The sequence below is a fragment of the Mirounga leonina genome, unplaced genomic scaffold, assembly GCF_011800145.1.
Source record: "Mirounga leonina isolate KUSES-001 unplaced genomic scaffold, KU_Mleo_1.0 Mir_125, whole genome shotgun sequence".
Lineage (NCBI taxonomy): Eukaryota > Metazoa > Chordata > Mammalia > Carnivora > Phocidae > Mirounga > Mirounga leonina.
This window is the reverse complement of record NW_023270305.1, coordinates 31228877-31246906: the sequence shown is the minus strand read 5'-3', so window position 1 is coordinate 31246906 and position 18030 is coordinate 31228877. Positions and strand designations below refer to the sequence as shown.

At 37.3% G+C, this 18030-nt stretch overlaps 1 protein-coding gene across 3 annotated transcripts in view; it reads right to left on the bottom strand.

The window, feature by feature from the left end:
• Positions 1–18030, bottom strand: part of LOC118007890 (charged multivesicular body protein 3) — a 103611-nt gene that overhangs the window by 71161 nt on the left and 14420 nt on the right. For 2 of the 3 annotated variants that reach the window (XM_035001111.1, XM_035001112.1), the window contains one exon: positions 11788–14126. The exons of the other annotated variant lie outside the window; for it this stretch is intronic. In XM_035001111.1, coding sequence (XP_034857002.1) covers positions 12551–14126 — 1576 coding nt within the window. In that variant the 3' untranslated portion in view covers positions 11788–12550. Of the gene's footprint in view, positions 1–11787; positions 14127–18030 lie in introns of those variants that run through there. 3 annotated transcript variants of the gene reach the window in all.

Here is an 18030-nt window from a genome sequence, read left to right as displayed (position 1 = left end):
CTGCTCAGTGGGGAGTCTGCTTCTCCCTCTGACCCTCCCCTCTCTCATGCTCTCTGTCTCATTCTCTCTCTCAAATAAATAAATAAATAAATAAATAAATAAATAAATAAATCTTTAAAATATGATAGGTAAAAAAGCAAAGCTGCTAGAACAAAACAGGAAAATATCTTTACGACTTTGGGGTAGGCAAAGATGACTTAAACAGAACACAAATTTTAAACAGCTATAAAACAATCATTAAATTGGATTTCTTTAACATTAAGAACTTTTATTCATCAAAAGATGAGGGTGAAAAGGGAAACCAAAAACTGCTTTATATTTTCAAAATAAAAACACTCATATCTAGTATATATAAAGGACTTTTTCGTATTAATAACAATAGGCCCACCCCAATTTTTTAATGAGCAAAATACCTGAATAGACACTTCACAAGAGAGAACCTTCAAATTGCTATTGAGAATATGAAAAGATGATCCACTTCATGATTCATTGGAGAGATAAAAATTAAAGCCATTAAGTAAATACTAATACATCCCCACAAGAATGGTTAATATTAAAAGCACTGACAATATCAAGTGCTGGAAAAAAATATGGGGACTCATATACTGCTGGTTAGAGTATACGTTGTTACAACTAGTTTGGAAAATTCTTCAGCAGTAGCTACTAAAGCTAACTATATGTGTTAACTTTATGATATAACAATTCCATCCTTTATTATATACTCAACATAAGTGTTTGTCCATTAAAAGACATGTATAATATTCAAAGCAGCTTTATTCATAATGGCAAAAACTGGAAACAAACGTCCATCAGCAATCAAATGAATATATACATTATGATATATTCATATAATAATATACTAATTAATACAGCACTACAAAAAATGAACTGTAAATACATACAACATCATAGCTGAATCTCAGTGGAACTTCTCACTGTGCTTTGTTTGGACTTGAATTCTGTGTACTGCAGTCAAGAAATTGCCCTAGGCAGAGAGCTGAGTAATCATGGGGTTTTTCCCTGTCAGTTTCCCTCCTCTCAGCAATCTCAGCCTTATATTGCCTGTTGTCCACTTCCTGAAAATAATTGCTCATGTATTTTTGTCTGGACTTATAGTTATGGCAAGAAGACCAGTCCAGTACCAGTTACTCCATCATGGTCAGAAGTAGAAATCCAGAGTTATTTTAAGAAGTAGTAGGAACTGCATTTAGGAAAACTGGTTGAGACAGGTACACTGACTAGGTAACTGCAGGAGCTTTTATTCATAATGGACCTATAGACATAGGATATTTAGGTGAAAGGATAATCAGCAAATTTTGGATATGATGTGATTGACATGTTGTCATAGTTAAAGGTTAATCTGCTATCATAGAGAGGCCTCAAAATGCAATGACTTAAATTAAATGGAAGTTTGTTTTGTGGAAGAGTCTAGTAATCTCCATAGCCAGGTAGCTCTGTTTGAGGTCATTCAGAGACCCAGGTTGGTAAGGCATTTCTGTGCACTTATTTCACCCAACTTCTAAGTTATCACCATTATCTGGCAGGTTGGAAGTAGAGAAGAGAAAGTGATAACACATATACCCAATGTTTTAAGTCAAGATCCCAAAGTGGCACGTATCACTTTTGCTTATATCGTACTGTCAAGATTTAGTCAATTGGTCACACCTAACTACAATATGGGCTGAGAAATATTGTTGATAGCTGGGACTTTATTCAGCTAAAATTCTAGTGTAACAGAAGAATGGGAGAATAGATAACAGGGTAGGGGGAGAACAATAGTCAGCAAGTCTACCATGGATGCTTATGGGTCATCCAAGTGAAATGCCCAGCAGATAGCTCTATAAAGGGACCTGGTGTTGAATAGAGTGTTCTGAACTGGAGATGTGGATTCAGAAGCCATCAGCATATAAGTAGGAGTCAAGGACATGAGTATTGATGAAATCACCCAAATGAATTGAGAACTGGAACAGAACTCTAGAGGAACAATAACTCTGAAAAAGCAATGGAGGAAGATCCCAGGAAGGAAATTATTTTTTAAAAAGGATCAAAGAAGTAGGAGGAAAACCAGGTAGAGTAGTACCAAAGAACTACCTCAGTAGTTCCCAAACTGAGGGAAAGGAATTTCAAGGAGGGAGTGGTCAATAAAGTCACCATATGCAGAAAGCACAGGTACTATAAGCACAAAACGCATTCATTAATTATTAATTCAACTGGGGGTGTGTGGGTGGCTCAGACAGTTAAGTCCCGGACTCGTGATTTCTGCTCAGGTCATGATTTCGGAGTTGTGGGATCGAGCCCCTCGTGGGGCTCCATGCTCAGCGTGGAATTGGCTTGTCCCTCTCCCTTTGCTCCACCCTCCCACCGCCACCGTGCTTGCTCGTGCTCTCTCAAATACATAAAATCTTTAAAAAAAATTCAACTGGAATTAATCCAAATATATGTGAATAATAAACAAATGAATGTTGAATAAAGAAATAAAGGCCTAAAAGGTTAATAATGAAACAAAAGGAGAGATTAGGGCAATGCAAGAGAGTGATTTTATTGGGGATAATAGCTGAAATTGATTGGCCAGGAGTTGAGACTTGTTAAAATTGGCTACATGGGAATTCATTGTATGAATTCATTGTATGAATCTCTCCACTTTTGCATGTGATTTAAAAAAAATTTTTTTTAGTAGGCTCCATGCCCCTCATGAAGCTCAACACGGGGCTTGAACTCACAAACCCAAGATCAAGACCTGAGCTGAGACCAAGAGTTGGATGTCTAACCGAGCCACCCAGGCACCCCTGGGATTAAAATTTTCTGAGGAAAAAAATGGTTTATGGGCACCTAAGTAACTCAGTTGGTTAAGCATCTGCCTTTGGCTCAGGTCATGATCTCAGGGTCCTGGGATCGAGCCCTGCAACCCTGCTTAGCAGGGAGCCTGCTTCTCCCTCTCCCTCTGCCCCTCCTCCCTGCTCATGCACTTGCTCTCTCTCAAATAAATAAATAAAGTCTTAAAAAAAAACACACACAACAGTTTAAAAAAATCCCTCTCTTCTTCCCAAAAGGAAAGACACAGACTGAGAGAAAATATCTGCAATACATATATTTGACAAAGGACTTATATCCAGAATATATGAGGAACTCCTATAATTCAACAAAAAAGACAAACAGCAACCCAATAGAAAAATGGGCAAAAGATTTCACAAAAGAGGTAATTCAAATGGCCAGTAAACATAGGACAAGGGTCTCAGCCTCATTAGTTGTTGGAGAAAGGCAAATTAAAATCACAAAGAAATATCTCTATATACCCACCAGAATTTCAGAAATGAAAAAAATTATAACATCAAATTTTAGCAAGAATGTAGAACAACTGGGACTCTCATATACTGCTGGGGAGGATACAAATTGATACAACTACTTTAGGAAACTGCCAGTGTCTACCAAAACTGAACATAGGCATACTAATTCAGAAATTCTACCCTCAACAAAAATGTGAACCGAAGTCACATACAAGAATGCTCATAGTGGTACTATTTGCAATGGTCAGAAACTGGAAATAAGCTAAATGTCTATTTTAGTATATGTGCTGCTGAAGCGAGCACAAACTAGATGTCTATTTTGATAGAATGGATAAACTGTGGTATGTTCAGATGATAGAACACTATGCAGTAATGAAAATGAACGAAGTACTGCTGTACATAAGAGATGACACTCACAAATACAATTTTAAATGAAAGAAGCTATACACAAAATACAACATACTACAGGATTCCATTCACATATCATTCAAGAATAAGCAAAACTACCCCAGGATTTAAGAAGTTGTCATAGAGATTAAATTTGGGAAGGATGGTGAAAGTCGTGACAAGGAGGAAACCAGGGGAGGTTTCTAGGATGTGACAGTTACTCTGTTTCTTGATATGGGTGATGGGTTATGTGAGCGTTGAGTTTATGAGAAATTAATAACCTGCACATTAAATATTTATATACTTTTATGGAGATGTATTGCCTTTCAGTAAAAACTTTAACTAAATGGAGAAAAGAATGTATTTTCCCTGAATGACTGGAAGTGGTTAAAGAAGGAATAGATGGAGAAGGTACTGTCCATTTGTTCCATCCTTCTCTTGTCCTCCTTCTCCCCTTTTTAGTTAATCAATAAAGTTATGAGGCATCAAAAGCCTTTTTTGATTTCTACCTATGGTTCACCATTTGGGAATATTATTTCAGAAACACTAGTCCGCACTCAAACTATGTACTAATTCTCAGATAAACAAGCATCTTATAGCTAACACCACATTCTCCTGGACCAAGAACTCCAAGCTGTTTGAGTAAACTCTAGGTCTGATTACCAGATTCTAAATAAAATGCATGTATTTTCCCAGAATGGGTTAATTACATATATTCCTCCTTAGCATTAAAGGAATATAACTGAATTAATTCCTGTAGTCTTTTTTAGCTGTCAGAAAATTCTGAAATGACGGGTCCTTTCTCCAATTCCTATATAACCCAGTCTGGTGCATATTATGCCGTAAGCGATCTTTTACCTCTCAACCATTCCCCAGTCATGAAAATACAGTAGTCTGTGTAGATCTGCCCTGATTCAGTAACAGCAGAGAATATGTCAGTGGAAGTAGAAGAAAGCTGATCTCATGTCTCCCCTGTTCCCTGTTTTGGAGATAATTCAGGGTAACTGGATGAGTTGGTCGCTGAACTCATGAGGCTGGGCTTTAATACCTTACAGTTCACAGGTTTCTCTCTAAATAAAAATCGTGGTTAAATATGTGCCATTTTGATGAATAGATGTAGATATCATATTATATTTCAGAGTGAGGTTATATTAGAACTAGCTTTTTTTTAACAGATGAACTCCTGATTTTATTCTCCTTCCCATGGTGATGTGGAATGTATCCAAATCTGGGCATTCAGCACCTGTTATGGCTATATTGCCAGGTAACTGCATGATTTTGTGAATCCTGGCAGGTGGACTGTTTGTAGGTTTTTGCAAATGTAGCATGCCTTTTGTTAGATGATGAGTGTGCCAATTTATTCATGACAGGGACATCCACAACCTAAATTAAGGCAGAAGATTGGACAAAACACATTTGCTTCTGACACTCAGATTCTATTATTTTAAACAGGAAAACAAACAAACAAACAGGAAAACTGTTAAGAACGACACACTTCTTTCTTTTTTCCTTCTCATCAGACAAGATAAAGTGCTTTTAAAGCAAAGCAATATACATCAAGTTTGGTCACAGTCCACCATGTTGATACTAACAAATAATTTGAACAATACTGCTTTAAAAGCCCAAAATATTGCTGTGTTTGGCAAGAGGGCTCTCTTACCCAAGCCTCTGGCAACAAAGCTGGGAGTCAGCTTGAGGCATTTTGTTCCAGAAACCTACTGTTTTAGCCACTTGACTCAGGAATTAAGTAAAACTAAATGGGGAGCATTTAAACAATAAAGACAAAAGCAGCCCTGAAAATACCAGAATTCTAACTTCTGTTTTGCTGGCCTGAAACCCAACTACTTTGTTTTTGTGAAAGGACTTCATAAAACCCCAAATAAGTTACCCATGTGGAAATATATCACCAGACCCTGCTTTATCAACAAATATATGATGGTCTCAAAGTACATTCCCAAATGAGAAGAGCTCATAGAATTTTACCAACAGTAGTGAGGGTGACTAAATATACATTGTACATGAACATCATCTTTCGATTCTACAACTGGCAGCATGTTATGGATAATTGGTGAGACTGCCAGGAGTTAACCTTTTATAAGGGAGGCAAGGAACAAGATTTCTGTCTTTCCAAACCCATCTCCCTAAATGGGTTTTCCAGGAAACAGAAACTTTTTACTTTGTTGAAACATTTTAAGGTTTCAGAACATTTTAAAATTTAATAGTTTTAAAACAATTTTGAATATGAAAAAATGAATTTTTCTGACTTCTTGTGCAAGTGGCAGTGGTAAAATGTTTTTCTGGAGGAACACAGAATCGGTTGGTAAGATAGTGATATTCTCTCAGGAGACACTGTACTTACTGGCCACAAACTACTGTTTTGTGTTTGGGTCTTTTTTTTTTTTTTTTCTTAATACCTTTTACCTCTAACTGTCAAACTACTGTAACTATCACTTCTTTGCCTGCCCTGCCTCTAATAGGGTCTACCTCTTACTTCAAACTCTCTGTGTAGTTTCTATTCTATAGATTGGGAAGCTAAATCACCAAGCTCATTCAAGTTCTTTGTAAAGTAAGAATAAATTCTGAGTAAGCATCTGTGTGATTCTTCATTCACTCAGTAGATGCTTATAAGAAAACACTAAGTGTCCATCAACAGATATATGGATAAAAATATGGTATATATTCCACTGTATTTGGACCACCACATTGTATATACCACATATATGCAATGGAATATTATTCAGCCACAAGAAACAAGGAAATCTTGCCACCATTGACAACATGGATGGGTCTGGAGGGCATTATGCTAAGTAAGTTAGACAAAGACAAAAACTATACGATATCACTTATATGTGGGATCTACAAAAAAAAAAAAAAAAAGAACAAAAAAGCCAAACTCATAGAAACAGAAAGCAGAATGGTGGTTACCAGGGACTGGAGGGTGGGGGAAATGGGGAAATGTTTGTCAAAGTGTATAAACTTCCAGTGAGAAGATGAGTAAGTTTTGGGTATCTAATGCACAGCATTGTGATTATAGTTAAAATATTGTATTTATTTACTTGAAAGTTGCTAAGAGAGTGGATCTTAAATGTTATTACAAATCATGTGGTGTGATGGAGGTATTAGCTAATGCTACCATGGTCATCAAACTGCAATATATATCTATCAAGTCAACACATTGTATACCTTAAACTTACACAATATTATATGTCAATTTTATCTCAATAAAGTTGGAAAAAATGAATTAAAAAAGAAACAAACAAAAAAAGAAAACCCTCAGGTAGTACCTGACCTTTGACATCTGTTTGGGTGCCTCTCTACTTTTAAGCTTATTTTTGTTCTTATTAGGTAAATATGTTATAAATTCAGTTAGGTATTGTCAATTCTAAGAGTGTGTTTTAAAACAGACTATAAATGAGAATATTGAAGCACCATTTGTTCAGCATATAATATAAAGAACCTATCATTCCATCATTACATAAACTAAGAGAACTTGACAGTAACAAGTACACCATTTAGCATCAGCATAAAGGATAATGTAATTTTGACAAAAGACTATTCCTATTGTCTTTTCCACAAATGCACTTATTTCTAAGTGAAAATATGGTAGAGACTTGAACAAGATAGAATCTTATCCAGAGGTTTTAAAGAATCCACCACAGCTTTGACTTGCTGACGTCATCTTTTAAGAAAATATTTGGGTACGTTTAGGTGGAGCAAACACACTGTTACCCCCCCCACTCCTCCTTAAGCCTGTTTCACTGGGCCCTGAAGACGTTCAGATTTGGAAGCTGTGTCCTAGTCATATCTTTAACTACCTTGGTTGTCCTGAATTTCAATCACCTATTAAGTGGGGATTCCTTCTTGTCCACCTGTTGCACAGGGATGATTTATTATATACGAATCGATAAAAACTTTGGGTGAGTAGATGGCACAAAAAATTAAGCAAAGAGATTGCCTAAATTGAACATTAATCAGTATACTTAAATTTTGGCAACAAGAACAAGAATAGAATGATTAAAAGATGATTCAAAATGTCATTTTAACAATTAAATTTCCATTCTTTCTTCTCTAAATTTTAATCAAATCCAATAGCAAAAAGGACCCAACACTTCTGCTACCTTTTGTCCCTTGGATAGTTTTTTTTTTTTTTAAGATTTTATTTACTTATTTGACAGAGAGAGACACAGCGAGAGAGGGAACAGAAGCAGCGGGAGTAGGAGAGGGAGAAGCAGGCTTCCTGCTGAGCAGGGAGCCCGATGTGGGGCTTGATCTCAGGACTCTGGGATCATGACCTGAGCCGAAGGCAGATGCCTAATGACTGAGCCACCCAGGCGCCCCTGTCCCTTGAATAGTTTTAAGTAATAATAAAATGGTCAAGGGGAAAAACGTGGGAGCAAAGAGAAAGACTACATGAATAATCTTCCAGGCTCCCAAATAATCTGGAGATGAAAAGAGGTATGGGACTACACACACAAAAATAATAATAAAATAATAATAATAATAATATTTTTGTCTTGGAGCAGGCCATAAATACTGAGGTCTTTGTCAGTACTAATGGGTACTAAAAATATAATTTATCTTTTCTACCTACACTAGATGGGTGGTAAAAAGTTTGGTAAAGGGCAAAATTAAAATAGATTTTTAAAATTCAAGCCAATAATTACTGAATGTTGACTCTGGGTCTAATATGTTAAGGATATAACAGTAGATTATAGCATTACTCCTGCCCTCAGGGATCTCTTATCCTTAAAGAAAGACTTACACAAAAACATGAGAGAAGACTGTAGAAAAACTTTTGAACAGAACACAATCATGTATCCTACTATTACAGTTAACCAGCGTTCAGTAACTACAAAGCCCACATACTTGGAAAATTTAGTTCATTAAATTCAATAGGTTGCTCTACGAATTCGAACTTTCTTTTTAAACACAGTTCAAGTTTAGAGTCTGTCAACCTTGAATATTTCCTTCAATTCTCCACCTCCAGGAAAATCTGACAAAAGCATTATTTGCTATGCTTAACAATTAAGGGATGAGTCAAGCTTCCCTGGAGACCTGACCCTCTGGCAATTATTTCCTCCCCAATTTCATTATATTATTATTATTTTTTTTAAAGATTTTATTTATTTATTTATTAGAGAGCGAGTGAGAGAGAAACAGCATGAGAGGGGGGAGGGTCAGAGGGAGAAGCAGGCTCCCTGCTGAGCAGGGAGCCCGATGTGGGACTCGATTCCGGGACTCCAGGATCATGACCTGAGCCGAAGGCGGTTGCTCAACCGACTGAGCCACCCAGGTGCCCCTCATTGTATTATTTTTACTATGTGTCTAACATTCACAATGTGTATCTATTTTATGCCCTGCACTGTGGATATTTAGATTAGTGCACAGGTGCTCCCTTAAAGTAGTTCACCCAAAAGACGCACATGCATGGTTTCAAGACAATGCAGTTAAGTATGACAGACGTGTGCAAGGTATCAGTGGGATGTAAGAAGGGCATGTACCAAGAAAGGGCAAGATACCACTAAGATTAGAAGAAGGGCACGTATCAATCTGCTCCATTGTTGGTGATACTAAGTTTGATCACTTGAGTAAGATGACAGCTGCCTGAGCTTTCAGTGTAGATATCTTTGTCTCTTTATAAGCCTGGTGGGGAAGGAAAAGATGGGCAGGAGGGTGTAGAATTTCTGGATGAGGTGGGATCTAGCCAGACAAACCAGAGAAGGGATGAGAACACTAGGTAGAGGTGAGAGCAAAGCACCAAACTGAGAAAAACCAGAGCATGGGCCTGGAGAGATAAGCAGTCCAGAGTGTGATGATGTCTCTAAGAAGTCAACCAGGAAGATTATGAAGGGCCTTGAAAGCTGGTTGTAAGGAGATTGTGGTTTATGTTCTAGGGTAGTAGTCTCCAATGTGTGACGTGTGTGCCCCAGGATGGAGAAATTTTAATTGTCTTTTAAAATGTCTATACTTTTGTGTACATTTCATAATGGGACAATATTATGGGTCTATGACCCATTGACTGAAATCAGGACCCTAAGAGGACTGGGGGTAGGGGAGAAAATGAAAAGCTGTTTTACTAAGTACTGAAATGCACCCAGGAGAAGCTGTTCAGCAGATGGCTGAATATAAAACTGGAGACGTGGGAAGGGGACTTTGGCCATGTAGACTGGGGACATCCACTGAAAACATGAAAGAGCAGTGAACCAACGGTAGAACTCTAGGACATGATTACCTTTTTTCAAAAGAAAATTAAAAGCACAAGGAGCAGTGTTTGCATTTTTATTTAAAAATTTAAAAGAGCTCCCAAATATTAATAGCTGGTCCTTAATATTTTCATTAATGTATGAAAATGAGGCTCCGTCTACCATGAAACAAACAAACAAAAAAAGTTTCTGCTAGTAACCCAGCAGTAATTCAGAGTAAGAAAATTATATTTTCTTACCATTTTGGGGGGCAGTCAAGAAAAGATTTTAAAAGTGCACCATGAAACTCAGACCTGATCACAGTGCTGGGCCAGAGAAAATATAAAGTGAGCTTGGGACACCTTGTGTCAAAAAGCAAGCACTTCAAGATCGAAAGGGATAGGGGCGCCTGGGTGGCTCAGTCATTAAGCGTCTGCCTTCGGCTCAGGTCATGATCCCAGGGTCCTGGGATCGAGCCCCGCATCGGGCTCCCTGCTCCGCGGGAAGCCTGCTTCTCCCTCTCCCACTCCCGCTGCTTGTGTTCCCTCTCTCACTGTATCTCTGTCAAATAAATAAAATCTTTAAAAAAAAAAAAAAAAGACTGAAAGGGATATATCAATAGCACAGAAGAGCCTAGAGGGGCTCCCACTTACCAAATTTGGGATTCAGAAATCAAAAAGAATAATGAATTTTAACACATTGAATATAAAAAGACAGTAAGTCCAATAATATTCAAAGTATGTGAGAAAGAAAAATGGAAAAATAGCTGTTCTTCACACACACACACACACACACACACACACACACAAATGCCAGCTAAAAAATGTAGAATGAAGGATGCAATTAGAGAATCCCCACGTTATGGGGCGCCTGGGTGGCTCAGTCGATTGAGCATCTGACTCTTGATTTCAGCTCAGGTCATGATCTCAGGGTCGTGGTTCTGAGCCCTGAGTCAGGCTCTACGCTCAGCAGGGAGTCTGCTTGAGATTCTCTCTCTCTCTCCCCCTCTGCCCCTACTGACCCCACCCCATCCCTGCCCCCACGCTCAGTCCCTAAATCAACCATTCTTAAAAAAAAGAAGAAGAAAATCGCCATGGTACAACTCCTATTTAATAACTGATTTAGACTAATAATCATCAGTGGATGTTAAAACCATTGGGTTCCTAACATAACACTGAATGTTAACTATACTGGAATAAAAATTTAAAAAAAAATTGGATATTCACAAGCCTCACAGGTTCCCTCTTAAGTGAAAAAGTATCTTACAATGGAAACATATTACTTTAACCAAATTTAGCTTCACCAATGATGGGACAAACTGATACAAAATGTCTTCTGATGTCATACAAACGGGAGGTAGATACCACCCAGGCAGTATTAATTTAAATCTAATCATGAGGAAACAGACAAATCCAGAATGTAGAACATTCTATAAGCCAACTAGCCTGTACTCTTCAAAAATTTATCAGGAAAGACTTAAAAAAAAAAAAAAAAAAGGCAGGGAACTGCTTTTAGAGAGAAGGATGAAAGGAAGAAGCCCAAACCCAATGCACGAACCTTGCCTGAGGTTCACAATAAAAATAAAATGAAAACATATAGAGGATATTTTTGGAAGCAAGTGGGAAGTAGGGATTGGATATTAAATATTACTGAGTCAATGTTAATAAATTTCTTGGGTGTGATAATGGTATGGTGGTTATGTAAAAAGAAGTTCTTGTTCTTAGGAGATACATGGTGATATATTCAGTGGTAAAGAAGAATCAGGGTGACTAAAATTTATTTTCAAAGGGATCAGCAACAAACAAAAAACAAACCAGAGAAAAGAAAAAAGATAAATATACACATAGAGAAGATAAAGCAAAGGTAACAAAATATTAACACTTGGTGAATTAGAGAAATGGATGTTCACTGTACTGCTTCCAATTTTTCTGTAGTTTTTTAATTTTTCAAAATCAAAGTTAGGAAAAACATAAGTAATCAACATGTGGCTAACATGGTACAGTTGATTTTACTTAGATTAATATACTACTCATAAACGACTTAATACTTAAAAAAAAGAGCCCACCATGAAATTCCTTCCCATCAACGCTAACCAAGCTAAGAGGCTGACTAATGTCACCTCTGGCCAGTATAAGCAGCATACTTATACTTACAGTCAAGGATTCCATTTGACTTACCTGTGAAATTAACAAACCAGCAAAACACCTATAGCATTCAGTCACCTCATCAAAAACAATTTAACATTGGAAAAACTGTAATCTTCTGGTTTTAAAATAATTTATTTCATAGGTCTGTTTTAATTTCATGTCTCAGAGCATACATTATTTAACCAAGAGGTGCTGGACAGAGATTGTAAAAAGGGAGGAAACATTTAGGATAAGAAACTGCCTCAATTCCATTAGAATTTGATCCTACCTCGTAAAGTCTTGCTAGGATAAATTTCTATCATACTTCTTTTGTGCTTACAAAGAACATTAACTTCTGAATTTCCAATGTTGTAAATAAAAATTTTTACAATTAAGTATGCATTCAATTGACACACAAGGCAACCAAGTAATTATCAACATTAGCATAATGTGTATTTCCTGTCACTGCACTAACATTAAACTAAACTTCAAACCACAAAAACATTGTGACTAACATTAAAAAGGCAAGCTGTAAGATACTCAAAGCTTATAAAGGACAAATTGCACATGGTTAAGATGGGACATCATTTGACAAGGGCTGGTGTTGTGCATATGGCTGCTTTTTTTTATAAGAAGGCCACCGGCAAACAGGGCAACAGTGTCGGCCCCCAGCCAACCACATCACAATGCAATTCTGATGGAACACGTGACCACAAGGCAACCCCATTAGCAAACATCCATTTTCAAAATTCTCTAGGCAAACAACACATTCAGTACAGTGCAGCATATCAGCAGGCCAAGCTAACCAATCAGGTTCCATATCTTCATTAGCATTATATGATCCATATGACCTCCCCTTCCTTTCATATGGGCTGGTCTGACAATATTTATTGGCACATGAACAAGCCTCAGCATCACAGTGACTTGCTCTTCCTGGAGAATTGTGAACTATGCTTTGTTTATCTTCAAATACTTCCTTTTCACTGCTAAAAGTGTCTGTGCTCTCACTGTCTGAGTCATTTTCAATATCTTGAGAACCCTCCGACATTTCCTCTTCAGACTGGACTCCAAGACATTTAAATCGCCACATTGGCAAATTTTTTATATAATCAGTTGGTATCAGAGGGTGAAGCCAAAGGTCAGGGAAAGCTAACCGCTCCAAGAATAAGTCAGGGTCTTCGTCCCAATCAGATTCTACAGGAAAGTTCTGAAAAGAAGCAATCGGGTGGAAGAGGTAGCTGGTGTACCAGTCCCACAGACTTGATAACCATTCCAAGTTATTGGCATTGACTTCATCATTGTTGTTGCTGCGCCGTCTCTTCTTCTCAAAGTAATCGATTAGTAAACCATGTCCAAGGTACGTACTGAGAAACAGGGCCGGGTGTGAGGAATAGAACATCCAGTCTGCCCTTACCCATGAAGCCAGTGTGGTTGTATTGGAATATCGCAACAATTTTAAGCTATATTCATAAAAGCTATCTAAGTAAGGGAGCTGTAAAAAGCCCAACACAGGTAGCCAGGAAATAATTAATAGAGAATTATATGTCCCTAAAGTGCTTATGAGAACCACAAATCGCTTTATGGTTGCTCCTTGTGTGATAAATAAGTCCATCCAAGCCATAAGATTAACTAGAACCAAGCTCAAAACAAACAGATCATTTACTTCAGGTTGCAATGAGCGCAAAAATGAATCCATGGCCTGAAGGGATAAAAATTCACCTGTGTGGTTTCCGTATCTGTAAATTCCTTCAGGAGTTCTAAGAATGTATGATGGCATGTTATATACACCAATATCTGTCATGTAACTCTTGTTGTCCCAATTTTCCACATTAACAAAAATAAACTCAACTCTTCCGGTAAACTTTATACTTAGTGCAGAGAAGAAAGCTGGGGGTTGGTCAAGGTTTGCAAATAGGTATATTTTTACCCAATACTGATCACTTTTATTCCATTCTTCTTTCAAATGTTCAGCATTATAAATGGTTTTGATCCGAGAAGCTGCATGAGCAGTTATCCACTTAAAAATGTGTTCTACTTCAATTTTGCGTCCACTATATTCTTTAAGCATGACTTTCCCTTTAGAAGTGCTTGTTTGTGGGACAGACATAATGAGTGTGGATCGTACCCAGCCTCTTCTCCTGCAGTATCTGTAAGAGAGTAAACTGTAAGTAAAAGGTAGGCTCATGGATGAGCTAGCTTGCTCATCTTCACTATTGCACAATTTGTTTCCCCCTAACAAATTTCTTTGGCACTGAAAGATACTCTCTCCTCAAAACCAAATAACCTCCAAATAATCAAAAGTAATACCAATACCTGGCAGTCGTACAAGAACAAAAGCAAGCTCTCTTTTTGTAGTTTTGTTTCATATCTCTGTCTTTTTTTTTTTTTTTAAAGAAAAGGCTTTAGTCAAGGAAATCAGCAAATACTTCAGCATCTATTATGTACCTACTACTTCATTATGTGCTTATAAGATCCAAAAGAAAGAAAATAATTCCTGCTCACAAGGAATTTAAAATCCTATTAAGGAAACAAAACAGAAGTATAAAACCATATATATTAATTACTAAATAACAAAAAAGAAGTTCAAAAAAAAGGAGTATCACTGAGAGTTTGAGCTGGTGAAGATTTCCTGAAAGGTTTGGGAACTGAATGAGGTCTTGAAGGTGGTTAGATTCAAATGGGCAAAGAAGAGAGAATAGATTATCCTACATGCTGAGTCCCTGACTTGAATGCAAGTTCCTTGAGCGTAGGTGCCATGCTGTACCCATTTATTAACCCAAGCACCTACCCAATACCTGATGCACGCAGGCACGGTTACAAAGTAATCCATACAAAAGCTCACCTAAGAAAGAGCAAGTCCCATACTTTTTTGTATTCTTTCATCTCCTTAATGAAGATCATGAAGAAGAGTATTTAATACAGATGAAACAAAGTAAGTTTTCAGATTAAGAAGAGATTCAGTTAGAGGGTAGGTAAGTATAGAAGAATTTAACTAAAATTCAATCATTTGTTCAGACTTTTTAAAAAAAGATTTTATTTATTCACTTGAGAGAGAGAGCGAGAGCGAGAGAGAGCATGAGCAGGGTGAGAGGCAGAGGGAGAAGCAGGCTCTCCACTGAGCAGGCAGCCTGATGCGGGGCTCGATCCCAGGACCCGGGATCATGAGCTGAAGGCAGACGCTTAACAGACTGAGCCACCCAGGCGCCCCCATTTATTTAGATTTAACCAGTGTGGTCATGACTCCAATCCTTTTGGAAATGGACAAGTTCTTGCTATATTATTTGTGACATCACTCTCCCCCTAAAAAACTAGATGAGAAATGAAATACTGAAAAATAAAAAGTTGTTGTATGACAGTGGAGAGATTGTAAGTGCAACATTTCCTTTTTTAAAAAAGTATTTTTTTTCCAAAAACCTACCATGTGGAGTTTTATGATATGTAAATTTACCTCAATAAAGATGGGAAAAAGAAAATTTACCATGCAGGTACATTTTGTTCGTTACAGATTTGTAAATGGATGGTAACAAACGTTCAATTTCTTATTTTGCTATTCAAAATATAAAAATCATAAAATCATAAGTGTTATGCTTTACTTAGTAAACATGGATCGTGTGTGTGTGTGTGTGTATAAATATATATTTTAAGTTTTATTTATTTCAAGTAATCTCTACACCCAATGTGGGGCTCAAATTCACAACCCTGAGATCAAGAGTCGCATGTTTCTCTGACTGAGCCAGCCAGGTGTCCCAGCATGGATTATATTTTATTTAAAATAAGCACATTACACATTTATATGATCAGACTGAAAGTCTCAACATAGGTCATATGGTTTTATAATGATAATACAATTAGTTGTATCTCAGGAATTTTGTGATATAACTTCAGATAAATCAAGATAGCATGTTATGTCATAAAGACAAAGTTAGTAACAACTCTGAGAAACTATCTGGGTGACTCGGAATCACAGACCATGATTCAGCTTCTTGCTGAGTTGATTTGCTTCCTTAACAGCGTAGATTCCACTAATATCAATATTGCTTTAAGTGAAATGGTTTGAGAATTATGAATTCCTACAAAGACAGTATCTTTAAACCCTTAACACTGTATTTGTATAATGCAAAGTAATAACTCATTGACATGAATTCTATTTTTACCCTCCACCCCCAAAGCAACAAGTCAAATAGATAATTGCCTTATTTACATCTTAAATTTCTTTAAGTAGCTTTAATTTTTAAACTTAATATGATACTTGTGATGACACATTTCTACTCTTGATCATTCTTTTATCTTTCTATAACTACCTCAGAGAATACTGGCTTCTGAGTTGTGCCATAAATTAAATGCCAATCTTTCTAACAGAAAACCTTATTGTGTAAAACAGGCAAATAAGGTCTTAGTGCATACTTTTCTTCATGTAAGAAAACAAATGTATCATGTGCTTTCTTTTCAGTTTACAGTTAGGTGATAGCTTTAAGGTTTAACCTTCCACACTGATAATACCCTGAAAATAACCTAAACCTTTTGAGATCTCAGAGAATTTGAAGACTAAAAATGATAGAAAACATGTTTAGTGAGTTTGTTACTCCAGTTTCTTGTGTGACATTCAGTACTTAAAAAGAAACCTTAGTACTTCTGTTTACGTAATGTGGTTTCTTCAGAGGTTATTGGCCTCATTGGCCTTCAGGCCTGCTCTCCAATCTCCCCTTCACTTTCCCTTCTCTGTTTATGCCACAGGCCTTCTACCCTTTTACTCTCACCATAAGCCCTCCTGACCCACTTGCCACTCAGCTCCTGCAATTACAATGTTTTCCATCTGCTCTTTACTATCCCCCACCTCTCTAATTCCTTAAAGACACACCCCATCATGTTTTCTACTTTCTCAAAGAAAAGAAAAGAGAATAGACATACCAGAGGGCTTTTTAGCCCTGTAAGCTATATTGCTTGGTTGGGGAATGAGAGAAATTGGGCCAGGCAAGCTGAGTATGCGGGGAAAGAAATTAAAACTGTTGCCCAACAGAGTCAGGTGCTGCCCAGAGGTGGTGGTCCTGAATATTCTTAGGGGAGCTAACCAAGTCAGGAAAGTACTGTTGTACAATGCAACCAGCACACCGGAGGAGGCTGCCCAGAGGCCACCCCAGAGAAGGAACTCCGGTAAAGAAAGCAATATAAACAGTGGAGTAGAGAGTTTGGTGTTTCTAAAAATGTGAAATCAAGATGATGACTCAATTATTCAACATACGATTAAAACACTTGCTGAAAAACACTATTCCCTGCCCAGTTACACCCTGCATTGACATTCCTTTTTTTTTTTTTTTTTTTAAGTAGGCTCCATACCCAACATGGAGCCCAATGCAGGGCTTGAACTCACAACCCTGAGATCAAGACCTGAACTGAGATCAACAGTTGGACACTTAACCAACTGAGCCACCCAGGAGCCCCTGCACTGACACTCTGAACACACTTTTCTATATCTATTTTGTTCTTCTGTATCTCCAAAATCCTCAAAAGAAGAAAAAAAAAATCCTGACTAAGCACAGCTGTTATGGCAAGAATAGTTCTTACTTTAGTTGTAAGACCTTCCCAATAAAAGGAAACATGAATATGATGATATTGAAACTGATATGAGTAACTATGCATCAAAATCTTCACCTTTGTGATGAAAATGAAGGTGAAGTAAAAGTGTTTTTTTAAAAAGATTTTATTTATTTACTTGAGAGAGAGAGAGAGAGACCATACATGCGTAAGCAGAGGGAGGAGAAGGAGGAGAGGGAGAGGCAGAGAATCCCAAGCAGGCTCTGCGTTTAGCACAGAGCCTAACACAGGGCTCGATCTCATGACCCATGAGATCATGACCTGAGCAGAAATCACAAGTCAGATGCTTAATGGACTGAGCCACCCAGGCGCCCCTAAAAGTGTTTTAGTAACAAAAAATAATAGATGCAATCAACAAAAAAAATCAAAATTGGCTAAAAAATGACCTGTTCCATCATAAATAAGAGGTGAGATTATCTGAAGATGAAGGATTTAGAGGAAAATAAATGGAAGTTGCTT